Source organism: Podarcis muralis, chromosome 12, assembly GCF_964188315.1.
Source record: "Podarcis muralis chromosome 12, rPodMur119.hap1.1, whole genome shotgun sequence".
NCBI classification, from domain to species: domain Eukaryota; kingdom Metazoa; phylum Chordata; class Lepidosauria; order Squamata; family Lacertidae; genus Podarcis; species Podarcis muralis.
In genome coordinates, this window is record NC_135666.1 from 32,458,351 (window position 1) to 32,485,283 (window position 26,933).

The 26,933-nt window shown below is 42.0% G+C and overlaps 1 protein-coding gene across 7 annotated transcripts in view; it reads right to left on the reverse strand.

Moving 5' to 3' along the window:
* ETV1 (ETS variant transcription factor 1) overlaps positions 1-24,478 on the reverse strand; it is a 91,112-nt gene extending 66,634 nt beyond the window's left edge. Inside the window, exons 1-5 of one of the 7 annotated variants that reach the window (XM_028750126.2) lie at positions 24,305-24,478; positions 23,643-23,791; positions 22,775-22,862; positions 20,751-20,798; positions 9,561-9,614 (exon numbers count right to left, since the gene is read on the reverse strand). In XM_028750126.2, coding sequence (XP_028605959.1) covers positions 9,561-9,614; positions 20,751-20,798; positions 22,775-22,862; positions 23,643-23,687 — 235 coding nt within the window. In that variant the 5' untranslated portion in view covers positions 23,688-23,791; positions 24,305-24,478. Of the gene's footprint in view, positions 1-9,560; positions 9,615-20,180; positions 20,576-20,750; positions 20,799-21,046; positions 21,119-22,774; positions 22,863-23,642; positions 23,792-24,220 lie in introns of those variants that run through there. The other 6 variants (XM_028750127.2, XM_028750128.2, XM_028750129.2 and 3 more) reach the window with 6 other exon arrangements.
* Positions 24,479-26,933: the final 2,455 nt, after the last annotated feature.

The window sequence follows — 26,933 nt, forward strand, 5'->3', positions numbered from 1 at the left end:
TACATGATTGTTCTCCCAGTTGAGAGAAGGGCTCTCTTCTGATCAAGTGGGCTTTGGAGGTTATTAAACAAATGCCTACAAAACCTGCTTTGCCGGAAGTGAAAGTTGAATGAGCTTACAAGCAGGAAACTCCCACCCCTTAAAACTGCATCGAACTCTCTGAAAAAAGCTGTTGTGTCTTTCCAGCCTAAGCTCACCAACACGACATGTAAAGATGGCATTGAGCAAGACCGAATGCTGGACAGGGTGACAAAAATCAAATGCATGGGATCAGACAGAAAGAGCTTGAATTACCTTTCATATCCAAGGTCCCCATAACCACTTCAAATCCTGAAGAATAAAAACCCCTGATTTGCAGTTGTAAGCATCTGAACTGAACCATCACATACAGTATGCAAAATCATATATAACGCTGTTTATCAAGCAAAAAGCTTATTTACATGAAATCAAAGCTGAGTGCCATTCACACTTTTAAATGGGCACCAACTTTACTGCATATAAACCTGCATTTTCAGTGGTAAGTAAATGTGAAGGCAAGATGCGCGTTTGCAAGCACAAACACAGGTGAGCAAGTTTTTCTTAAATCAATAGCTAAGCACATAGGACTTGTTTAGAGAAATCGCAGGGACAAGAGACAGACAGAAACATGTCACAAAGTTCCCAGTGTCTTGTTTTCAGATAAGCTGCCCTGATTATAGCCCATGGAAGGAAACATTTGAAAAATAAATAAATGTCACAATTTGGAAAAGAAAGAAAAGAAAATATATGGAGTGGTGAGGTATCTGAGGCCATGTGGAAGGAATCTGATGGACCTAAGATTAGGAGATTTAACCTTCTTAATGCAAACCAAGATGTAAACCCCTAATAAAAGAGTGAACAACAGAGATTAGCGAAATAAAACTTTGGCCTGACAAGTGAAGAAAAAAACCCTCAACAATGATAACATACTTACACTTTAAAAAATCAGTTACAGATAGGTAGCCGTGTTGGTCTGCCATAGTCAAAACAAAGAAAATTCCTTCCAGTAGCACCTTAAAGACCAACTAAGTTAGTTCTTGGTATGAGCTTTCGTGTGCATGCACACTTCTTCAGATGTGCATGCACACTGGTGTTATATGGTCTCAGTGGCCACTCCCAGTTATATGGTCACCAGTGGCCACTGGTGCATGCACACTGAAGAAGTGTGCATGCACACGAAAGCTCATACCAAGAACTAACTTAGTTGGTCTTTAAGGTGCTACTGGAAGGAATTTTCTTTGTTTTTAAAAAATCAAGTAGGTTAAAGAAAAGGTCATTAAATCTCACGCATGTGCCTTAAATGTCAAAAAGTAATTCAAAGGAATAGGGCCCAAGACCTGCCAACTTCCATGTATGGCAAGAGGGCAATTTCAGTAAGCAAAGCCTGTTCACCTCATAGCAGCAAGGTCATTAAAAAAAAAAAAGGTTTCCAAAAGGATTAAACATCAATACTGTCTATATACATTGGCAGCGAGCAGCCATTTATTTTATAGTAATATTGTGCCAGTTGTGTATCAGATCGATACTGAGGCTAAATATATCAAGGTCTTTGTACCCTTCAGAGTTAGGAGTTACATATTAATAAAAAATCTCCACAGTCTGCAGAAAAACAAGAACTACTTATTAAAACCAAAATAAAGCTTTCAAGTTGCTACTACAACCACAGATTAAAGGCATTATTGACTAGGAGGAGCCCAGTGGTAAGCCTTCTCTCTCTCGCTATATTCATGAAGAATAGCCTTCCTCAAATTTAAGTAAGTCTTCCATCCTTATATATAAAGAGCGGGGGGCGGGGAGGAATACTGCTAAATACAGACTAATGCTTGGGGCTAACCACAAAATGAAACCGTAGAGGTCAGGTGCAAAGGAAAGCAGTCAACTATATTATTAAAATTATTTCACTCAGCTGAAGTGAGAGGAGAAGTAGTCAAGGAAGACTACGTACTTTACTCTCATCTGTAAAAGCTAATGCTGGGCCAAAACCTGCCCTCCAATTTCGGGAAACTTCCCTTGCCCAGCAAATACGGATAGAAGAAGGCATCAATTTCCATTCTGCCCAGAATTATACATTTCTCCCCATTTTTGCAGCTTCCTCAACTGCCTGAACTTCTTCAATCTGAAAAGGCCCCATGAGAGAAGTTCGTTCTTTAAATTACAAACAGCTGTCAGATGCATAGTAGGCAGCCTCCCCAACTTCCCCTACTTATAGGAAATCCCATTTGAAGACATAGATTGCAGGCACCCAATGTGGCTGCAGTTGCAGAAAACCAGAGAGATGGTATGGGAAGAAAGGACACTCACAATCACCCCTGGGCCCCCTTGAAATATGGGGCAGAATTTTTTTCAAGTGCTCTGTTTTTTTCCTGCGGAAAATCTTCTACTTCCTAAGTTCATTAGTAAAAATGAATGGATGCCAATTGCAAATAAATATCCGGCATTTTTTCTAGCATTGTTTACTAAATACAAGTGAAATAAACATGCCAAAATAGAGCACTCTCTTGGGCATCGGTGAATTTTCTGATGCAAGTTACCCTACGCAGACTATACTCAAGTGCAAATTATTTACATAGGGAAGTTTTCCAATTAAATATATCCCAGAAAACCTACATCACTGCTGGAAAGGTTAAGCACAGCAACACCTCACCTGTGAAAATTTCTCCAATATCTTCTCCTACCTTTTGTAGTTCTTGAATATATGGTCGGGGGGGGGGGGATTGGCACAGTGCTAGTAAACATTTATGACTTGGATAGATTCTGGATAAAGATGCATAATATTTTTGTTTTGTTTTTTAACATTGCGGAGTGATTCAGTTTTTTCTAAAGAGGAATGGGCATAAGGTGATGTGAAAAACTGTTGCCTTAGACCGTGAAGAGCCACTGTAATCCAGAACAAGCATTACTGAACTACGTGCTCCTAAAACATCCCTTTCAAATCCCCACTCAGCTACGAAACTCACTGGGTAACCTTGGGCAGCAACCATCTCTCAGCCTAACCTACCTCACAGGGTAGTCGTCACGGCTATAGAATGGGGAGGGAGAAAACCATATATGCCACCTTGAGCTCCATGGATAAAAAGTGGGCTATAAATGCAAAATCATCATCATCAATTGTTAGTCTTTACACAAAAGCAGGCTCAAAAGAAAGAGGAAGTACTACTGCTTCAACATAGAGTGCAGGAGACTGTTACAGATCTTAAAACCTCAAGAACAGAATAGAGTAGCAACGTGGGGAACCTAGGCCAGTGCTACTATGGTCCTCTGCAGATGGCAGCAATGAGATCACAGCAGTATAACAGCAGTCATGCGTAAATGCCACCTGCAACTCCCTAAGATGGCTCCAGCTCAGAGTGACAACATAGTCGACGGCCTGAGGTGACTGCAAAGTCAACGCAGCAACAGCCCCAGTGGAAAACGCCTGCCTAGAAGCGCCCTTAGAAATTATCAGCAGCATGCTGGACTAGGTTAAGTCCTTTCCTTAGACTTAGAAGGGCTCTTCTAGCATTCCTGGGATGTTGTAGTGGTTATCTGTACACACGTCCGAAGCACACAAAGCAGTAACAGACAATGAACTGCAAAGCTCTAGAATCAGCAGGCAGGGAACCCTGCATAAACGAAAGATTTCCAAGTAAGAATCCCAAGGGGTATGAGCGCGGGAGATTTTACACCACTAGAGGAGCTTGACATATTGCAAAATTAAATTGTGCATTATTTCAGTGCAATAGGCAGACAGATTTTGCTGAAATCTTTGGGCTGATGACTGCTTTGAAAAGACAGCAGACAGAGAAACTCTCTTTAGGCATTCTTCATGGGGAGGGGATTTGCAACAAAAAAAGCTAGATTTGTCCCACATTGCTTCTCCAGTCATTTCCCTCCACCTCAGGGAAGGTGATGATCAAACCAGCAAAACAAGACGGAGCTAGCATCCTTGTCCCCCACAGCGCCCCCCACCCAAGAGAAAGACCTGATTTCAATTAATTGATTGTGATTTTATGTAAATTACGTTACTTTTATTGCTGTTAGCCGCTCTGAGCCTGGCTTCAGCTGGGGAGGGCAGGATATAAATTTATCTATTTATTATTTATGGTGGCTTTAGATCAGGGGTGGGAATCTCTGGCCTTCCAGATGACTCTGAGCTACAACCCCCATCATCTCTGAGCACTGGCCATGCTGCCTAGGACTGAAGTCCAAGAACAGGCTTCTTCAACCTTGGCCCTCCAGATGTTTTTGGCCTACAACTCCCATGATCCCTAGCTAGCAGGACCAGTGGTCAGGGATGATGGGAATTGTAGTCTCAAAACATCTGGAGGGCCGAGGTTGAGGAAGGCTGCCCAAGAACATCTCGAGCGTCACAGGGAGGGTTCCATCATTGCTTTAATCAGATGCTCCTTGCAACTACAGCTTAAAAATATATTCAAGACTTTTTTCTTTTCTTTTTTTAAAAGCCAGAAGCTACTTTTGCCATATCTACCATCGTATTTTCACTTCTAACAACACCAATGCTGTATTTGCTAAGAAACATTCCCAAGAAAGCAAAAACCTTGAGATGAGATGGGAATTTTTTTTTCTAACTTCAAAGGAAACTATTCTGCAAGGCTGTTGATAAGAGTATCTTTACATCATTTTTTTTAAAAAAAGGCCCTCAGCAGCATTTGCAAAGAAGAAAATACCTTTGCTTCTTCTACTCAATCTATTCCCCCGCTTTCTTTTTAAATATCACCTAATTTGAGTCAAATTCACACAAAAAAACCACAATTACTCCATTATAGTAATATTAAATGATGCCCTGCATGTAAGAAACAAACGTAGCAGATTGAATGCCTGAAAACAAAGTTTTCACATCACTCAATATTATCTCAAATTATAATACTTTAAAAGAGGCAATTCAGCACTGGAGTGTTGATTAAGAAAGATATTTGAGTGGAACACACTAGTGCATGAGTGAATGAGCCCTCAGGCACTATTCCAGATTGAATCTGTTCTTCCAAGCAAACTGGCGCACCCAAGAACTAACAAAGCCACCTGTCTGGTGATTGCATGAGCCACAAAGGAGCCTCAAGGAACTTTCAACCTGTTGCTGCAGCCAATTCTACATATGTACCAACTATCCCTGCTTTGCTCCCTACAACAATGCAGAAACTTACTATACGGCCCTGACCGAAGGAGATGGAAATATCTGGAGTTAAGGCACATATACAGAACAGAAAATATATCTCCAAGCACGCTTGAACACACCCTATTCATGGTCTTCAAAGCAGTACCCAACATACCCTGTTGCAAAGAGATTTGTGGCACCTTAAATGCTAACGGATTTATTGTGGTATAAACTTTCATGGACTAAAGACTATATGTTAACGGATGAAGGGGACTCCAGTCCACTAAAGCTTGTGCCATAATAAATTTGTTGGCCTATATGGCAGTGCAGGACACATTAATGGATCTCTCCTTCCTTGCAATTTGCTCAAGCCTGTGTCACTTTGCACTACAGTGGTACCTCGAGTTACAAACGCCTCAGGCTACAAATCAGGTTAAAACTCCGCTAACTTGGAAGAGTTACCTCAAGTTGAGAACTTTGCCCCAGGATGAGAATGGAAATTGTGTGCTGGCAGTGCAGTGGCAGCAAGAGGTCCCATTAGCGAAAACACACCTCTAGTTAAGAACAGTTTCAGGTTAAGAACGGACCTCTGGAATGAATTAAGTTCACAACTAGAGGTACCACTGTATAAGGATTTGTATCCAGTTTGAATCTGCTACTGGCTTGGCATTGATTCCCCCCCCCCCCGACACACACACCTTCCCACTCCCATCAGTTTTGAAATTTATGAGAATCACCTATGTATAAGCGCGTCACCCCCATTCTCTGACCCCCTCTGCCCCAAATAGTTCTTGTTTTCCGCTCTAGATAGATTTGCAGTTTCTCTGTGGTCTTCACAATTCTCGCAGAGCATAACCTTTGTTACTTCTGCAAAGTTCTCTGTTGCAAAAATCAAAACCGTATCCCTGCATTTATAGCGCTATACATAGCAAATCTATATAATGTACCTCTAAGAGATTCTGAGTTCACCTCTTTAAATCACCCAACAGCTTTGCTTACTCCAATATTTTACGCACCTCATGGATGTAACTTACATCGCTAAATCTGTGTTGGAAACTCTGCAGCCTTTGCTGGATTAACTCCCCGGGAAGCTTCCTGACCTTTCCTTTGGAAAGGGAAAGCAAGGAAAAAACAAAACAAACAAATGCTCTTTTGATAGGGTTGTGTAAATTGTAGCTGAGGTGGTTCCAGTTAACAAAGAACATTAAGAAAACACCTATGCCCCAATCCAGGCATCCCCAAACTCGGCCCTCCAGATGTTTTGGGACTACAGTTCCCATCATCCCTGACCACCGGTCCTGTTAGCCAGGGATGATGGGAGTTGTAGTCCCAAAACATCTGAAGGGCTGAGTTTGGAGTTTGGAGGTGCCTGCCCCAATCCAAAAGTTGTGTGTGCCCAGGACAGCCAAAGTCATGCATATGAACTCCTTTCAAGCCATTTAAAATGCAACCCAAACAGGGGAAGTGAGAGCTGGGTTCAAGTTCCCTGCCTGCCCCAGATTCCTCACCAAACCAATGGCAGATTGAAAGACACAGCTCTAACAACTGGATCAGATATTCAGATATGAGAACTATGCATGCAGCATCTGTTTCTACATTATTATTATTATTATTATTATTATTATTAGGCTGGGCACAGGTCTGCTTATGCCTGCAGAGAGCCTCTAACTAGATTAGGGCATTAATGTCCGAGGGTGAAGTGCTTACTCAAGAAACCCTGACAATATTTGACAGGGTTTCTCATTCACAGTCCATAGCCCTTCTCTACGAATCATTGATTTATTTTGTACAATAGTCGGTGAAACAATCAGCAGAACTTTGCACTCCCAGAGAAAGAATTTGGGTAATACCTAGAAATGGCCCTTGACCTCAGTACAGACACCTAATTTAGTGGGGTGGGTCGCAAGTCACACACCCCTGCTATTTTATTTTTAAAGATATCGTAGGATTAGTTTTCCAGCCCACAATTTCCTCCAAAGGAGCCCAAAGGGTAACAGATTCAAAATATATGAACTGAGTTCTCCACTATCGGTTTTTTTGCACATAGAACTGTAGAGTTGGCAGGGACCTTGAGGGTCATCTAGTCCTTTAAAGGGGCTCTTGTATTATAATATAGGAAGCAGTATTATAATATATGGAAGTGGCATTGAAAACATATGGGTCATTTAAAGCTCTATGATACTACTTCAAGCAGCCATGGCTTCCCCGAAAGAATCTGGGGAACGGTAGTTTGCTAAGGGCGCTGAAAGTATTTAGTAGACTCCTATTCCCCTCACAGAGCTACTATTCCCCAGAAGGAGGGATTAACTGTTATACTACTGTGGGAATTGCAGCTCTGTGAGAAGAACAGTTTCCAGGATACCTGAGGGGAAGCCAGGACTGTTAAAGCGGCATCATACTGTTCCAAATGTATTGTGCAGACGGAAGTCCTTGGTTTGAAAACTTAAGTTTAACATACTGTCTTTGAACTCCAACTATTTTGTCCAAACTCCATTTCAAGGCAACACAGCTGGTTTCGTTTCATGCAGGGGGGGAAAGAGAGAGATACCATTTGACATGGGGCTCACAGGCTATTATTTCAGTTTTACTCATATCACTAAACATAGCACAACATGTTTCTTTCACTTGTATCTGTTTAATGTCATCTTCTACAACACCTTAATGTTAAAATTAACAGGTACTTGATTTCAAAGGTTACATTCCCCCCCCCCATCAATAACTTACATAAGCAAGCGAAAAATTAGTTATACAGTCTGCTGGAATACGGAAGGGTTGCCAAGGAAGTCAAATTTGAGAAAACAATTCCAAGCTGACTGGAATTGTCATATTTACCTCAAGGGGAACGATGGATTAGAATCCAGTCGTACTTTAAAGCTGTTTAAATGTGTAGAGGGGAAGGATCTGTGTTATGGGCCACTCTTGAAGCTCTGTCGCTTTGTTTCACGGAAGATGGTTCTTTTTCTCTCTCTCTTTTTAGAACGCCAGTTTTTGAGGTGGAAGACACACACAAGATCATGGCAAAATACCACATTACCATATTCTGAAAGGAACATTTGATGTTATTTTCAGTATCTATGATTTGCGAATGACAGGGCGGCGGGGAGTTCTTTCACAAAACCTCTTTATCACATAAAATGAGAGAGGAAAATCACCAGTGGTGACTCTTTGGCCACAGAATCAGTCATGGGGAAAAGAGGTTTACTCTTTAAATAAAGCTGTTGGTAGAACTGCCAGTGGTTCCAGAAGAGCAGCCTATTGCTGTCTACTCAGAAGCAAGCTCACTGTACTCCCAGGTTGAATGTGCAAAGCAGCTTGAGGGTCACATTCTATCATGGGCAGCCCTCCAACGACAGGTGTGGCCAAGTGTCGCCAGAGACAGACCACTCTCCATCCAGGCAAACAAGAGGTTCAAGGACACATTCCAGTTAGGTAAAATCACCGGAGACTTAGAGCAGGGTCAGTGAAGGGTTGTGGCCTAGGCAGAGGCCCGAGGGCCAAACAGAGAGGCATGAAGGGCCACATCCAGCCCCTCTACTTGAGGTTCCTCATCCCTGGTATATTGGATTGCAGCTTAAGAAAACAACAACAACAGACCTACTAAAAACGGTTCTCAAGAACTTTGGGGGCAGGCATGAACTTTCAAGGGACCCCCTTTCACCTCAGTTGTGTGCACGCATGTGAATCTCTTTCCAGCAATACAATGCAGGAAGCCCCGAATTGCCCACCCAACACCTGACATAAACTCTTGGATGGCTTATTAGCCTCAGCGCCACATTTCCCCCTTCTGATAAGCCCACTCCCAAGGTCAAATTCCATCTTAGCCGGGAGAAACAAGGCAACTTTCGCATCTCATTTCGACAGAAGTGAACTGCATTTTGTAAGGAAGGTTAACCTGTGGAAGGAAATTCAAAAGGCAAAATGCTGCACACTTTGGCAACCTATGTGCCAGGAGAACCTGTGGGAGTTGGGAGTCCAACAGTTTTGGTAGAGTCACAAGTTCCTCATCTATGCACTGGAGAACAAAATGAAAACTACGCTGTTCATAATGTTAGAACTAGGATAGGCAATTTGTGGCCTTCTGTGTCTCATTGGACTCCAACTCCCATCAGCCCTAGCTCACATAGCCAGTGCTCATGGAGGATGGGTGCCGTAGTCCCGCAGCATCTGGAGGCCCAGAGCTTGCTCATCCCTATATTAAAAGAATGCACTCTTTGCAATTACCCACAAGCCCCTTCACAAAAGGAAAAATGATATCACCACCTTCAGCCAAACCATTCCCCGCCACCAAAACCACCCCGGCTGCAATTCAGCAATTTCTTTCCTCACATGTTTCTATGGTGATGCCATGGCCTGATAACCACACCTATCATGTGAGCACCGGCTAACCAAAACAAGAAAGGTAAGACATTTTCTTAAGTGAAGCAAAAGTGGCGAGTCATACAATACTTACAACTCTCAGCCTGGTAGTCTGGCACAAACTGCTCATCATTGTCAGGTACCTGAGCTGAAGATAGGGTGGGGGGGGGGAAACAGAAAGAAAGGAATTAACATCCACAAGCCAGCAAAACATCCAAGTGATCCTAACTCTTAGCACTAGCCAGCGCCCAAATCGAGAAGATGATTTAGCATGAACAAAACGTCGACGTATGTACGAGAAGCAACCCAAAATGAACTCCGAGTGTGGGAATTCTGCATTTGTTGTTACCACTGAACAGTTACACCCATTTTAGAAAATGGCAGTATGTACATTGGTAAATCAGGCGATGCTTTAGTTGCCAAGTACCCCCCGACAGTAAAACTAGTGGTAGGCAGTAGTTGCCCATGCTTGCATCTGACCAACATTGAGGAGGTAGAACTGCATCTCTGTAGTAATAAATCAAGCTGGTACTACTGGAGAAAGTAGCAAAGGGGGGTCATATATAATATATGCAGAAGTCCATGGAAGCGTTTTAGGCTGTTGCCTTTGAACAACTGTAGCAGTTTATGGAAAAGAGAAAAGCTACAGTGGGAGCGGGAACAGAATAGTTGCTAATAAGAGATGAAAAAAGATGCATTTCCTAGTGAATTCTATGATCCATCTAAAACATTGTTAATTGTACCAAGAACTCCAAACTGATCATTCACACACACACACACACACACACACACACACAAAATTCAAGCACAAATGGGAACTTGGCTCAATGCTTCTAAAGACAGGGATCTATTTTACACATTCACAATTTAGATTAAGAGATTAAGAGCATCTCTGCAAAGAACCCTACAATCAGATGCTAAGATTAGCAGGGATCCACTACGCATCTACTGGTGTGCTTAAAGGACACATGGTGCTAAACAAATGTATATTATATAGCAAAGTTTCACGTCTCCATATTCTAAGTGAGACACATATAACTCAAGGCTTCTCTTTATGCATAGATACTCAGAAATGAAGCCCATTGAGCTCAATCCAATTTACTTCCTAGAAAAATTAGGATTACAGCTCTGCCACCTAATCCTACAAATCTTAATTCAGAAATAAGTATATTTTTTATTTCCCATCTTCACCAAGAGGCTTATCGCCCAACCAGACATTCATGCTGATCAATACGGGTTAGTTTGCTTTGTGATCAGAACCATCGTTGGGGTCACTTAATGAAATGCATATGGGTAAATTAATCAGCAATGAACATTACAAGTCGTGCCCTTATTGATATTAACATACGTCTAAAATCAAGATTAGTTGGGAGCTTGCTTTTAAGATACCACCAGACACTGTCATTTTCACGTCAAGCAACGGAAGTTGACACTGTTTCTCTCTCGCGCGCTTTCCATTATCTATACACATGGATAGCTCAGTTGGTTAGAGTGTGGTGCTGATAACACCAGCAAGGTTTCAGGTCCAATCCCACTGTGGGACAGCTGCCTATTCCTGCAGGGCAGGGGTTGGACTAGATGAACCTCGGGGTCCCTTCCAACCCTTCTATGACACACACAGAGATATTTTATATGCAGTATGTCATTATGCAAAAGAGTGAACAGAACAAAAACTTACTACTGGACCCTTCCAGCCCTAATAAATGAAGATAGTGTTACTTGCACTTTCAAACAGGCTTCCTATCTTAGCACACACAAGAGAGATGCATTTGTACCGCTCCTATTAAGGCGAACGTGAAATCATGTTGATGAGTTAAGAATAAGAATGAATAGAGCACTACAAGATGAGTTCATACAGGCAACAATAAAAAAAAATGTTTATTAAGGCTGTGATCCAAAGAGCTGCTTAGACACAAGCATGTGGCTTGCGCCAACCCAGTTTTTCTTTGAATAACTGGGCCCCACATCCTAAGATGAGTTCCTTTTGAATAGCCCCTGGGGTTCCAATGACAGATTGCCGAACAGCACAATGACTTCTCTGAGAGCAAGCCTTGTGTAAGGATTCCTTTGGCTCTTGGAATTAAGTTTTTTCCCCCTTTGTCTCGATCTAGGCCTGGTTTTCGAGATCACACCTGTCCCAACACCACTTGATCATCTTTTTATTAACCGGACATCATTAGACTCAAGGCAAAGCCATCATTATCTATACAACTTAATTTATATAACCAAGTTAGCATCTCCTTTTTACACGCTACGGAGAAAAGGTGTCAGAATAACCACCACGCTTTTAAATGCTTCTGAGGAAGCTATGAAACCATAGAAAAAACAGCTGACAAACTGCAGTGCGGAATCCTTTCCATTGCTCTCCCTCATTCCCACATAAGACCAACTACTATGAAGATGCCACACAGACTGGATTTTAAAAACAATTTGAATTCCATATGACAACTTAACCTTCCTTTTTGTTTCACATCAAAAGAAACCACAATGGCTTAGAACAGAAGGTGTCCTACTTTTCTTTCTTTTTTAATGAAAGCGTTTTAGTGTTACAGCAATAATAATAATAATAATAATAATAATTTATTATTTATACCCCGCCCATCTGGCTGAGTTTCCCCAGCCACTCTGGGCGGCTCCCAATCAGTGTTAAAAACAGTACAGCATTACATATTAAAAACTTCCCTGAACAGGGCTGCCTTAAGATGTCTTCTGAATATCAGGTAATTATTTATCTCTTTGACATCTAATGGGAGGGCGTTCCACAGGGCGGGCGCCACTACCGAGAAGGCCCTCTGTCTGGTTCCCTGTAGCCTCACTTCTCGCAATGAGGGAACCGCCAGAAGGCCCTCGGCGCTGGATCTCAGTGTCCGGGCTGAATGATGGGGGTGGAGACGCTCCTTCAGGTATACTGGACCGAGGCCGTTTAGGGCTTTAAAGGTCAGCACCAACACTTTGAATCGTGCTCGGAAACGTACTGGGAGCCAATGCAGGTCTCTCAGAACCGGTGTTATATGGTCCCGGCGGCAACCCTGTGAGGTAGGCTTTGGCTGATTTGGGGCAGATTTGAAGCCAGATTTCCCACATCAAAAGTAAACAGATAGCGACTGTACTATGCTGGTTCTCAAGGGCAAGAGAAAAAGCACAAGTTGTTTTATTCAGATCAACAGAATATGCATATTGTAGAGGGGAAATTGACATATAAATATAAATGAAAGTTCCCAAACTAACTTGCCACCCTTCCAGTTAAAAACTATTAAAATGCATCAAATCATTTATTGAAAAGCTTATAAAAAGGATAAAACAAACTTTTTGAGCATCATCATGCATTTCAGAATCTGGTACAATGAAACAGCACCTATAGCTTCAGTCTCTCTTTACTGAAAGTAGGAAATATATTTAAGGCCCAGGGATGAAAAGGCCAGCATTAGTTTTAAAATAGTTCTTTTAAAAGCAAACCCCCCCAAATCTATGTAAATCAGCACACACCCTTCTGTTATAGAATCCAGACACATGTAGCAAAAACTGCACATGATAGCTGCAGAATGTGGTCTTTACATCCATTGGTATAGAAGTTATACTTTGCAACACACCAGTTGAGTTTGTTTCCGTAGTATTACAAACAAACCAGAACCAAGCTTCAGCTTCCCCTTTCAAAGGAATGAAAATCTGCAGCACAAATCCTCTATTAGCATTCATTTTTATCACTGGCTTTACATCTGCCCTGACTTTGGATGTGTCAGCTTCACAATAAAGGGGCACCCACAGTTGCGTATCACAGAAAATATACAAGGGAGGGAGGGAAACAAGCACACAACAAGACTCTGGGGGGAAAGAAGAAGCTATTTTTATTTTAAGAAAAAACTTGACAAAACAATTTACAAAACTCTGTGGAAAGGTCTGAAATGTAGCGGCTTTACCTCTCTTGGGGGATAAATTAAATCGTGACTGAGCCCCTGCTCTGACATTCTTTGCTCTTCCCTGGGTGCAAACGCTTCCCCTTGGACATGAAAATGTCGATGAAATGCAGAGAAGGAATCAGAATGAGTATTCAAAGCTCATGTCCCGCAACACCACAAAACCTCCCTTTAAAATGGGGGCTGGTGACGTACATTAGTGATTTACAGCACAATCTTACATATGTCGCCTCAGACGTTAGACCCACTGGGTTCAATGGGACACTCCCTGGTAAGTGTGTATTAAGGCCCTTATTTGTCAAGAATGCCTTCACAATATTCCCCCCTCAAATATATACACACACACATACATACACCTCAGCCTTGAAGGACTTACAAGTCAGACCAGCAAGCAGGCGGTTAACTTGGGCTAAAAACATGGATGCCTGAAAAGAAAAATATGACTTTGGAGTGCTGTAACTGCAGGCACATTTATATATCATTCATTTCCTCTTTTCTTGTCAATGCCGACGCTGCAATTCTGTGAGGCTGTCATAAAAGCTACAGTGGTTTTGAATACAGTGACAGTGTGTGCAGGGGGGGGGGCGGTGGCTACAGAAGGGGGGGGAAGAGGGCATGTCAACATAAGTGTTTGCCGAACGCAGATAAGGAGACAGAAAAACGTTTAGATGCATGTAATGGTTACACCTTTAAAAAAAACACACACAAAAAAACACAATGGAGACTATCTCCCCACTCTATTTAATGAAGCAAGACTGAGGGGAAAATAAACACCAGAAGCGTTTTGAGAAGCTCAAACATGTGGCAATATTGGGAACAGCTCTGTCAGGTTCGTTCTGCATTAAGGTAATAGACAAGTTGCCACCAACTTGAGAGACCAACATCTGTTCTTTGGTTAAGACTGATCGTTGCCAAATGCTTCTCCTCCCCACACAAATTCTCACCGTTTCCCACAGGTAGAAGTCAAGGCAACACCGCATTAATTAAGATCTTTCAGGGGAGTTTTCTTGGTTTGGATGGGGTCTCCCCCCAACTTCCCTAGAAATCGCTTGCTTAGTTAAAAATCATGAGCTCCTTTCAGCCCAATCTCTTACACAGGATGTTTTGCATCATGATGAGTCCGACCTGAGCTTAATGGGACAGGCACAGGTGTTCGCAGGACCGTGCAGCTTGATCTCTTGGCATTTTAAAGACCAGTAGTTGTCGTCCGACCTGTGGAACACCCTCCCATCAGAGGTGAAGGAAATAAGCAACTATTTGACTTTTAGAAGACATCTGAAGGCAGCCCTGTTTAGGGAAGTTTTTAATGTTTGGCGTCTTATTGTGTTTTGATTTGTTGGAAGCTACCCAGAGCAGCTGGGGCAACCCACTCAGATGGGCGACATATAAATATCAAATTGTTGTTGCTATTATTATTACAAGTACTGAAATGAACCTCAGACCCCCTTTTTAATAAGGAGAAGAAGAAATCTGAACATCGTTAGTGAGGAGAAGAGAGACAGCAGCATTTTAGCGCATGAAGCAAGCCAGAAGTAGGCTGGAAAAGAAAAGCCAAAAGCCGAGGATCAATTTACTTTCTTCTCTTGGAAAGTATACAGGGGAAAAAAAAGTAAGTATGTGCACTGAAGGGAAGGAGGGGGAGAAGAGGATGGAAAACTAGGCACCAGCCCATACAAAAAAAGGAAGCTGCTATTTAATTAAAACCAGCTCTACCCACTGTAACAATGACCTGGAGCCAAACAAGGCAGAAGACGTAGGAGTCATTCTTTCTGCCAGTGAATGAGACAGCTGATCTCCTAAGCAATTCTTCAAGACAAGCAGTCAAAACTGGAGCGCTGCCTCCATTCACAAAAAACAGAATCCAGCAAGAAACATCTGGCTTCAACCACAATCTTTTCTTGTCACACCCCGGTAGGGGGAAAAAAAAGAAGTAAAAGAGAGAGAGAAAACAGAGTAAACTTGAACTTTTTACATAAACACATCCATTTCCCTGCTTCGTCTCACATACGGCACAGGCTCTACAAGGACAGGCAAACTTAATATAAATGGGAAGTCAAGGAAAAAACTAAAAAGGTGCTGTCTGAAGGAAGAGGGTTATAGGACATACATAGGAGGAGAGGGGTTGAAAAAGAGGAGCAGATAAAGTGGATTAGAGGGGTGGATTAGAGGAATGAATCCTATTTCTATCCCCTTGCTTGTCTAAAGAACTTTCTTCAGAATATGGTAGCACTTCCTCTCGTGATATCAGTAATTTCGGGTTATGAAGGGATTAGGTATTTCCTTAAAGAAGTCTCCCACCTGCCCTGAAAAGACACCTTGGGAGAGGATATAGAACACAAACCAGGAATAAATATTAGTTTGATTATTTTGGAAGCAACTTATTGAGTGGCTAAAATTTAGCAAATCAGTTGGACCTTGCTCTCTTCTATGCGACCAGTGAATATTCTAAAATGAACTCTACCAGAGAGTACGAGACCACCTGAAGAAAGGCCAGGGCATTTTTGCATCTTCTGGATGTACTAAAATTGTGAACAGTGCTGAAGGCTTTGTGCAAACAACTTTTAAGAACCCACACCTTTGCATGAAATATGAACAGTGTATAAAATTTGAGGTGATTTTAAAAGTGCGGCTCAGACTTAACACAAAGTTATAAGCATTTTTAAAACAGCCCCCGAAGGTTGTGAAGCTGGCGAACTGCAAGCTAGAAATCCTCAATGGCACAAAATAGTTCACTGAGCCTCATAAAGCTCAGAATTGCCAATTTGGAACATCATTTGTGACACTTAAAAGCTTATCCCCCCCCCCCAACTTCAGGAACCTGCTGTTTCCGAAGTCCACCTCTGTCCCCAAACAAAGAATAATCATGTGTGCTAGATTTCAATATCATTTTTCAAATACTTCTAGGCTTTCACTGTACTGGGTTCGTTCCAAAATCACATTGATTGATTTCTCGACATTATTTCCTTCATGGGATTATGTGGTCTTAAAAAGGAAAGAGAAGACATTTTTTTATTAAGCACCGGACCAACAACTGCAGAGCAAGATCCTTAGACTTAAGGCTGCAATCCTATATCCAGTTAACATGGAGCAAGTCCCACTGAAGTCAGCGAGACTCTCTTTTGAGTAAACAAGTATAGGATTGCAGTTACAAAGTTATTTCAACTCTCTTGACTGGGACAGGCGGGGTGGAGATGGAAGTTGGACTGATTTACACCACCTGGAAAAAAACCACAATGTTGCACATTTTGCATTGCTATTGCAATGAGAATTTGAGTGTTATGGGAGGGGGCACGGACTTCTACTGGCAACTTTTAGTTTCATTTTAAAAAGAGAGAGGCAAGAGTCAAAGCTGACAAGGGTGCTCATAATATACAGGTGTTGACAGTAGAAAGTGACCTGATGCATAGCCTTTCTTAGAAAGTTTACTCACCAAAGCTGACCAATATTCAGTAGGGCCAATATATTTTAAAGAAATCAAGATCTTATTACCTGGGCGCCACCTTGTAGAGAGAAGCAATTCCTTCACCTACCCTTCTGATTAACAGATTAGCCTACATAAAAAATCCAGATGACACTTTGCCAAATCAATACTAATGTTAACAGAAAGAGGGGCTTAATAGTCTCTCCTACAATATTTACATTATGGTTATTCCATTCATCTTTTTTAAAAAATGTTTTCAAGAAGGATTTGAAAGCACACTTCCCTTTTAGCTTATTTTTCTTTCAACCACAAAAGTGTTTCCAACATAACACAGCAGGCTTTCAGCACCAGTTACTTCCCCCCTTTTTCTTCTTCTTTGTTGTTGTTGTTGTTACAGAACAAACAGCTGGAGCTTCCCATAATGAAAAAAATACATTACGTTCATATTTGAGCTGATTATTTCAAGTCAATAGCTAACTTCGATTTGTCAAGGCAAACTTATGCAATAGCGACAGATACAGTACAGGGCTTCTACAGTATGCTGGGTCAAGAATGGGGCTGCCATGACTTCACCCTGGGCAGCGACGGTATGGAGAGTGCAAGGGAAGAAATCACACACAGGGGTACTGCAATCCTTTTATCACCTGACAGCAAGTTCCCCCAATTTAAGGGAACTTTGACGTGCGTGCATAAAAAGAGCCCAAGTAGTATTTCACTATGAGGAGACGATATTAATGTTTGACTAAACGAGGAAATTATTAACAGGCTTTCCTTATTATTTCTTAGTACCCTGATATCGATTGCTGATTCCAGCGACTCAGCACCACTACAAAAAAGGAACAGGAGTTTTGTTTCGTCCCCCCCACTGAGGGGGCAAGTGATTTAATTCTGTTCCTCCCGTGTGAAGCAGGAACAAATTCTGTCAAACACTCTGCAGCGTCCTTGCACTACAGGATGCCACAAATTTTTGAATGTGACATTCTGGGTTTGGCACAGTGTACACATCACACAACAGCGACAAAATAAGATGGCCTGCTTCCATTCACCACTTTGAATTATATTCTTCCTCCAATACATATGTAAATCCCATTGTTACCAATGGCACTTTTTTGTGCCTACACTGAAAAGAGAATAGACTGTTTATGATTACTCATTTTAAGCAACATTCTCTGCAGAAGAATAGGGATGCTGATAAATATGCAGCTGAAGCGTCTCAACTATTAAGGGCAATTCTCTCTCATCCCCACCCCCTCAATCCTTCATATCCACAGAGTTAAGTATGTTGCAGTGCAATGGAGAGGAGGTTTTTTTTCCCCTGACCTGGTTACTACCCAGTGGGAGTTCCGAACTCATAGGAGAATCTTGTCAATTGCTGTTGCTCCAAGTTTTTTTAAAAGAAAGAAAGGGGGGGGGAGAGAATCAAAATGTCACGGTCACTTTCCTGGCCACAGAGCTTCATGAAAATAATTATGTGAACATGTAGCAAGGTGGCCAATTTGGCAGGGCTGCAACTTTATAAAGAACCAGGAGGACATCAATTGACAAAATCGAGGGAAAGGTAAAAAAAATGAGTTTAGTTTAAAGAGCTGTTTAAGAGATTAAAAAGTCATCGCTGGTCAAATTGCAGTTGGCACCGCATCCCCGATGGCTTGAACCTTTGCACTAGATCCCATCCTTTCACCCCCTTCAACATGCAAAAAGCGATTTAAGAAATTGTGATGGTGTCGTTTGTTTTTTGGGGTTTGTTTTTTAAAAAAGAAGTCCTCTTCTTCCAGCGCACAAACACACAAACTTTAAACTGCAGTTATTTCTAAGTAATGTGGAAGTAACTAGATCAGTGCCACCTTTAAAAGTTTATTTAGTGGTTGGATCCATTCACAATATATACATATTTCTGTGCAGTCTTTCATTTCAAGTAGCATATTTCAGTAATACTATCTTATTTTACTTAGCTTCACTAACAGTGCAAGCCTACACATGTCTACTCAAGAAATAAGTGTCACCGAGTTTCCTGGCTTACTCCCAGGAAAGCGGATATGGGATACATGTCTACCAAGAAGATAGTCTCATTGTCTTCCATTGGGCTGGATCCAAGATAAGTGCACAGGATTGCAGTTTAAATTCTCAATTCACCAGCATGGATGTGTACACATACAAATTGATGACTGGTTTCAAATCCTTTCTTCCTGAACATAACAGGCAACAGAAACTTTCTTATGGAAGGTATGAAAATACTCAGTCACTTTTCAAAAACAGTGATTCGACAGCAAGAATACTGACTCCAATAATAATTTCTCGCATGACTGCCAATACCTAGGTACTATCAACTTAGCCCAAATCCAACATAGATTCAAACAAACTGTAATTAAATTTTTTTTAAAAAAAAACTTGCATCACTTTGTTGGGAATTAAGAGCCTCATTCCAGCTTTTGCAGTTTTGATAATGTTCTGGTTTATTAAGCTGAGTAAGAAGTTGTTCAGAGATGTTTAGCAAAGTTACCTTAACATAATGAGTCACTGTTGCATTTTAAGGGGGATTTCAGAGAGCAGGTCCTATTTCAAGTGCTCTTCCAATTTAAAGTTTAACCATCTCTTATGTATACAAGGCACCTGGTTTCTCCTTAACTAATGCTGGATATAAAAAGCATGACTAAGAATAAAAGATTAGAAAAAAGGATGGAAAAGCTTACGCTATATATGTGCTAACAACTTGGCAAAACTATATGGAGAAATATCAAAAAGCTAGTCAGTCTATATACCATTACAGCATTTCCTCCTTTCTATGTTAAGCAATCACATTCAACCCTCCCTTCTGGTTCTCCCCTCTGAAAGAAACAGAATGTCCATTCAAACAAACAATAATGCACATTCAGCAGGAGATTTAAAAAATATAAAAATAAAACCCTGAATTCTCCATGTGTACAAGCAAGTCAGAATATATGTACAGTACTAGTTACATCCGAATGAGATGGGATGTTTCTAGTTAAAGGTATAATATATATTAAAAAGAACGCAAGATAATCTATATTGAGTCATCTTCATGGTGCAAATAAACAGGATTTAAAATAGCCGAGTGCGTCACAGAAAACAGCATCAAAATATAACTCAGCTAGGAACAACTTCCCTTGCCTTTGCAAAACTTCTAACATCTCATTCTGTTCAAGTCAAAAATTCACAGCTATTCAACTTCAGCATTACAACTTATTTTCTTTAAAACTGTCAGCAGTGCTGCAGCAAAGGCATCAGATTTCAAATGATCACAAATAAAAGAAACAAGGGGGGAGGAAAGACAGTTTCTCTTTTTAAAAGAAAAAAAAAGGATTGCAAAATAACAAAAAACATATAAACCGCATTGCCCCTTCAGCATTTCGATACACACCTAATGTTCTGTGTTGTGAGCAAGGTGGGAAGAAGACACTTGCACCTAAATCTTGAAGCATCCCGTCCTGATGAACCCAGAGAAACTATATTCTGCCATCAGAAAAGTACTTCCACCAGAAGACCAAACAATTGTATGCACTGCTCTAAAGGAAAGAGCAAGCCCAGATCTGGCTGTATGCAGTCTCTTGAGGTACAATAATATAAACCTGATCAATTGCAATTAAAATCTGAACAGAGGCTTGGAACTTGAAGTCTTGGAGCATTAGTTCTTGCCAAAAGCAGATGTGATTGTGAGCTGGAAGCAATTTCTCCTGGTAATTTGTGATGACATTGGGTAGAGCAGCCCCAGAGTCCCTAAAGACAAACTCATCAGAGGCTCTAATGTATGCATGACACATGAGGTGGCTTTTTTAGAGCTCAATTAATTGGGCTGAACATTAAGACAGCAAGTTCAGGACTTTTTCCTCCCCCCCCCCACTCCCGCCCCACCAACCCACCCTCCCCTTTTTTCATCCAGAGTTGTTTTTTCCCCTTTTCATTTTTTTGCAAAAGGACTTTCCCCCCTTACCTTCTGCAAGCCATGTCTCCTGTAATTGGCTCAGATCTTGAAACAGTTCTAGGAAAAGAGGAAGAGATGGATAAAGGACCTTTCAATTTATACATAAAGTGCTTGCATGTACTTCACTCCCCAGCCCCCAGCCCTGTAAAGACAAATACTTGTTAATTCTATTCTATCTCATTTTGCCTAGATTCAAACTGGAAATACCCCCATCGTGCTGCATTATTATGATTTCGATTAGACGAAAAACATATGTAACCGAGCGCTTTTATTTCGCTATCAACCCAGGCAATAATAATCAGTACCCTTTTCAGCTGACTTGCACACATGGCACAGCATGTCTGTTTCCCCGGCACACTTATTTCTGAGTGAGTCCTGCTGAAGTCAGTGGGGCTTATTTCTGAGTAGACGCGCATAGGATTGCACTGTTAGTCACTCAAAAGACAAATGCCCAGCATGACTGTTTGCATGTTTGTACAGAAGTAAGTCCCACTGATTTCACTGGGACTTACTCCTAGGTAACCAAGCACAGTATCCTAGCCTCGTTTTCATTTAGAATAATCTTGTTTCTCCTTAAAACAATTGAAGACCTGTTCCATAAAGCTTTGAACGAACAGCTGCGGTGATTTGCACCCAGGTTGGATATGTAGCACTATTTCCCCCCTCTTTTTTATGTCAGAGTAAAGCAAGGGCTCCAGGTTTCTTATTATACTACACACTCGAATCCAAACCCGAGCAGAATTTGAACCCAATATCTGCATTTTCCGGTCTTAAGTCATTCTGGTTTACATTTAGTTACTTGCAGGACTGCAGCAGTTTGGAAAACTGATTCAGAATGATCAAAACGTTCTTATTTGAGAGAGAGAGAGAGAGAGAGAGAGAGAGAGAGAGAGAGAGAGAGAGATATTTAACAGAATATTTGCAAATACTTAACCACTTCCCAAGTTCCTACAGATCAGTCTTTGCAGGTGGATGTTGAATGCTTGGGAAGTTTGTTGGCTAAAACCAAGCTTGGGGGATAGAGTGTTGCAAGTGTCCAGACTGTGTGGACATTGTGAAGGTTTCTAAATGAAATTCTTAGGGCTCCCAACTTCTCAAGAGGCTGCAGTGCCTCGCTTGCAGTGTGAGAAAAAGTTGTGTGGGTCTCCATATACCCACCTCGCCCAAGGGATTGTCATCACACAGAACAATCTGTACAAGAAATGCCACTGCAGAACAGATGATCACTGCATGCGCAGGAATCTCCTTCCTGGCCGAAACAACCTGAAATAGGATTGCAGTGACACTGCTATGAACTCCTAAGAAGTTAGCTTTGGGGGACTTGCTGGTATGAGCTGTTTTTTGAGGTTAAGGTATAAGCTACCCATTTCCCTCTTTGTGTTTCATGGTATTGTCAATGCTACTGGCCAAATTAAGAGAGCAGGATGCTAAGGGTAGCTCACGCCCGGGAGGGCGGGGTATAAATAAAATTTATTATTATTATTTATTATTTTAATAGTGCCACAGATCCTTTTGCCCTCTTATCACCGATGTGGACAACACTCTGGTTGGGCAGGCGGTCTACGTCACGAGTTCACTATCTCTCCGAAGAGCAGTAGGGTCAGCAGCACAAAGAAACTTTCTTGCGATGGGGAGCCAGCGAGGCCTCCAAGCAAAGGAGCCGCACACACGATTCTAGGGTCCATCATGTCAATCCTCGCCTAATTCTCACCTCAGGTGTATGACATTATTTATATCCCTTCTGTGCAGCAATACCTAACACAGAGAAGGGTGACTCATGGAGAGATACAGCAGCTTAGCGGTGAATTGCTTTTGTCATCTTGTGTCACATCATTAAATGTGGTTTTCTCGTCTCATTTCTATAAATAGAGGTAGACAAGAATCCCAACTTGGGGAGGTGGGGGAGAATAAAAACAACAAAATATTTAGAAATAAACACCATAGGGCAACATGTCGTCAAGAGTGGCATGGCGGGGTGGGGTGGGGAGCCAATACAATTTATTCACCCTCCCTCCCCCAGCACAAATCCTCACCTTCTGAGTCATGAGCCAGATCTCTGTTAATGAATTTTCTTTTCCTGACATTTGTTGGTCGCTCATTACAGTTTCTCCCACAGGGATTCTACAAATAGAAAAGATTGGTTACTTTGAAAGAATAAAGAAAAGGAAAAGGGGGGGAGAGAAGGAGAGGCAACACAACAACTCACACTGGCAGTATATTTTAAAAAAATATTAAGAGCCGAAAGAGATAGGTGATAAAACTGTTTAAAAATGGCTCAAAAGCTAAATTGCAAACTAGAATTTTGCGACCGGATCACCATCGTTCTTCTTCTTCAGGGGAATATTTTATGCCTCAACCCACCTGCTCAAAACACACATCTGTACAGAGAAACACTGCATAAAGTATATAACATATTTTTAGAAATTTACAACACTAACACCTACATAAAAGTCTTTTTTTTTAATGTCAACCATTCACTAAAGCTAGTTGGGAGACGTGGGAGCTGATAACAAGAGGTTGCTTTGTTTTCAAGGCTTATTTGTCATCAAAGTCCCTTTTAAAAAAAATATGGACAGGTTTTTTTAAAAAAATGTAAGTTTGTTTCCTCTGGCAGAAACTTTGAAAGCAGGATCAGACCTTGCTGCTTTTATCTTCTTCCACTAATACTGGGGGGCAGGCGGGGGGTGGTGGTTTTGTTTTTATCTAGTCTGAGATGGTCTTTCGAAGAAAAAAACAGAATATATCGAAATAAAAGTCTACACAGAAACGGCACAGGAATCCTCCTCTCACTGCAAATATATATATATTTCCTCTGAAAAGCTTTTCCTCCCCCCCTCCCCTTTATTTCCCCCTGACCCCCAAGAAATCCAAGTTTAAACAACTTTGGAACTGATCACTCACATTGGTGACCATGTAAGGCACTTGCTGGTCATAAAATCCATCCATTCTGCAGATTTTTGCCGAGTATTTTTTGTTGCTGTTGTTATTGTGATTATTTTCTGGACATTGGACTTAAAAGAGGCTTTCTCCAGATGTAGTCTTCCAGCAGCCTAAAAACAAGAACACAAAATGGCTTTTAGATTTATTTTTTTCAAAAAAAACAACACACGCACACACTCATGAATGAACCGCTTGAATTTGCATAGCTAATGATCCTCCCAGAGTCCCATTCATAAAAAACACACACACATCCCTCCCTCTCTCGCTCTCTGCGCTGCCTTCTGCTGGGTTACAAGCAAAAGCCGGAAAAAGGCAGCCAGAAAGAAGGAAAGGACTTTTTAATACAAGAAATCAAATGGAGAAGGAAAGCTGTTTATTGGCATGCCCGTTTCGTCCCTTGGAGCGCGCTGAGGGGAAAAATTAGCCCCGCTCATTCGTAAACGTGTGCAGAACTAGCAATGGCGCACGACAAAACTCGCGTTGCACCTAACGGGAGAGAGAGAGAGAGAGAGAGAGAGAGAGAGAGAAGGCTGAGCTACCTTTCTTTCTTTTTTCTTTTTTTGCAAACCACAACCACGTAATCAGCCGAAGCTACGAACAACAAAGTTGCTGCAAAGACCCACCTGAAGGTACCGCCGGACGATCGGCTGCGCGCACACGCGCACACGCACGCCCCCAAAGAAGTCCCTCCAAATTTAATTAAAAAAAACATTAATTATTTCCCAGCACTTCCCCCTTGGAAGCGAAAAGCGCCACTGACAGGGTTTCTTATTCGGTGGTTTTTCCTCTATTTCTCCTCCAGGGGCCTCCAATCCAAACTGATGGATCTCCGCATCCCATTGGCTCTCCGCGTCTTTCACAGGATCAGATTTCTGCCTGTCACTCAGACTGCCTCTCACCCCCTCAGGGAAAAAGGGAAAAGACGGATCCTCCCGGATTTCGGCAGGGGATTCGACGGGTCGCTTACTTCGTCATTTGATCGTGTGTGTGTATGTATATATATTTAAAAAAAATAAAAAGACAGGTCCTCCAAAATAAACTCTCCTTTACGCAAAGGATCTGTGCGACTCTCGGATTCACAGCACCTCTTCTAGACAGACCGTGGCTCCCAGATCCGGTAATTTTGCGCCCCCGACCCCAGCACGAAATGATTCTGTTAAGCAACTTGGAGTGACCGCCCCCCCCCCCATCCACCCACAGTGCCAGCAATTGCACGCACTAAACGTAACAAGTGCGAATTGTTTTGTGTGTTTATCATCAATTGTGTGTCCAGATACAGCCCCAGCCGGTGGCCAGATTCTGGCCCAAAGCTCGCCACCAGGTCCGCAGCCTATTATGAAGAACTTGCTTGTGGGGGAGACAAGTCGAATGCCAGCTGATTTCCTACTTTAGAGCACCCTGCAAAGGCCGTTGCGCACAAGCAATGTGAGATTAAAATTGTAGTTGGGTTTAGGATTGTTTCACCAGCGTGTCGTAGGAACATAGGAAGCTCCTCATATTTCAAGTCAGACCACTGGCCCATCTAGCTTAGTATTACCAACACTGACTGGCAACAGCTCTCCGGCAGGGGACATTCCCAGCAGTCCTTGGTGTTGCCAGAGTTTGGACGCGGACTCTTCTGCCTGATGCTTCCCCGTCTACTTTCTGGAACTATCAATAACAGGCAGGCAACTTTGTTGCATTGTTTTCAACGTTTGCTTAAAAAAACATTGTTCTTGAGGCAAGCCTACCCAAACATGTACAGTGGTACCTCGGGTTAAGTACTTAATTCTTTCCGGAGGCCCGTTCTTAACCTGAAACTGTTCTTAACCTGAAGCACCACTTTAGCTAATGGGGCCTCCTGCTGCTGCTGCGCCGCCGGAGCCCGATTTCTGTTCTTATCCTGAAGCAAAGTTCTTAACCTGAAGCACTATTTCTGGGTTAGCGGAGTGTGTAACCTGAAGTGTATGTAACCTGAAGCGTATGTAACCCGAGGTACCACTGTAATTCTATTATATTTGTTCTTTAATTTACTTATCTCTATTATGCCTACTTGTTTCCAAAGTTTGCTTTCATTTGTTATTTTTCATCAGTATTTTATATTCTTATGCGAACTGCTTAGAGGTTTTTTGTTGATCAAGAAATGTATCCATTTCATTTTTAAAAAAACATCACCAATATCTTTTATGCAATTTTTTCACCACCACATGTAAACATTTTTGGTGACGTCAAAATGTGTATCAGTAGATCTTTGGGACAGGCCCTTTTTAATGGCAATGGGGAGCACTGGCCACAGAGAGAGAAAGCCTCTTGGCCTCAGCTGCTGGCCACACCAGAATCACAGAACTGCAAAGTTGGAAGGGACCAGGAGGGTCATCTAGTCCAACCCCCTGAAATGCAGGAATCTTTCACCCAACATGGGTCCTGAACCCACAACCCTGAGATTAAGTGTCTCATGCTCTACCATCTAAGGGTGTGATCTGCTTTGCAGGAAGAAAGCAGCTGACTGGCTGCAGAAGATTCCATCTGCTTTCTTGCACACTTGGAAAGGAATGTGGGAGGGCCTTCCTTTTCACTCCTTTTGATTCTAGAGGCTGCCCTGCTGCTTAGTCCCCACCCTCTCCTTTTGATTGGCCCAGCTGGAGAGGAAGAGGCGGGGCGATGCTTACTGTCAGCAGCTGTGCAGCAAAAGAGGCAGCTGTGCTGTGGGGCAGAAACTCAGTTGCCCCGAAGATATAAAGGAGAAAGATTACTGACTGGTGGGTATGCATGCAAGTGAGTGAACCATCTTTCTTTCTGTCCACAGCTTCTTTCCCTATTTTATTTTAGTCCCTTTTAGTCCCACCTTTTGTTTGTGTGTGTGCCCATGTTTTCGGCATTAGCGCTTTCAGATGCCCAGATTTTCTGCAACTCATTGTAGGCTTCTGAATGTCATGGAGTGTTACTCCAAGCAACAAAGCATACATGCACACATGCGCACACACACACAGAGAGAGAAAATGCCCAGGTGTATTATAGCAATATGCACACAAATTATGTGTGCATAATTGCAAAGCGAATTTTTCTGGATACACCCCTGAATACAGCGCAAGTGAAACCCTTGTAATTTTTGTCTTTGCGTTTTCGAGATCAGGAATCCTAACATACTGCTTCTTATATCAAATATAGATCTTAAAATAAATGACTATATGAACTTATGGGGGCGCTTCCAGGTTAGAGAAAAATGACATTGACATGCAGTGCAATTAGTACATATTGCTACAATACTTGGAG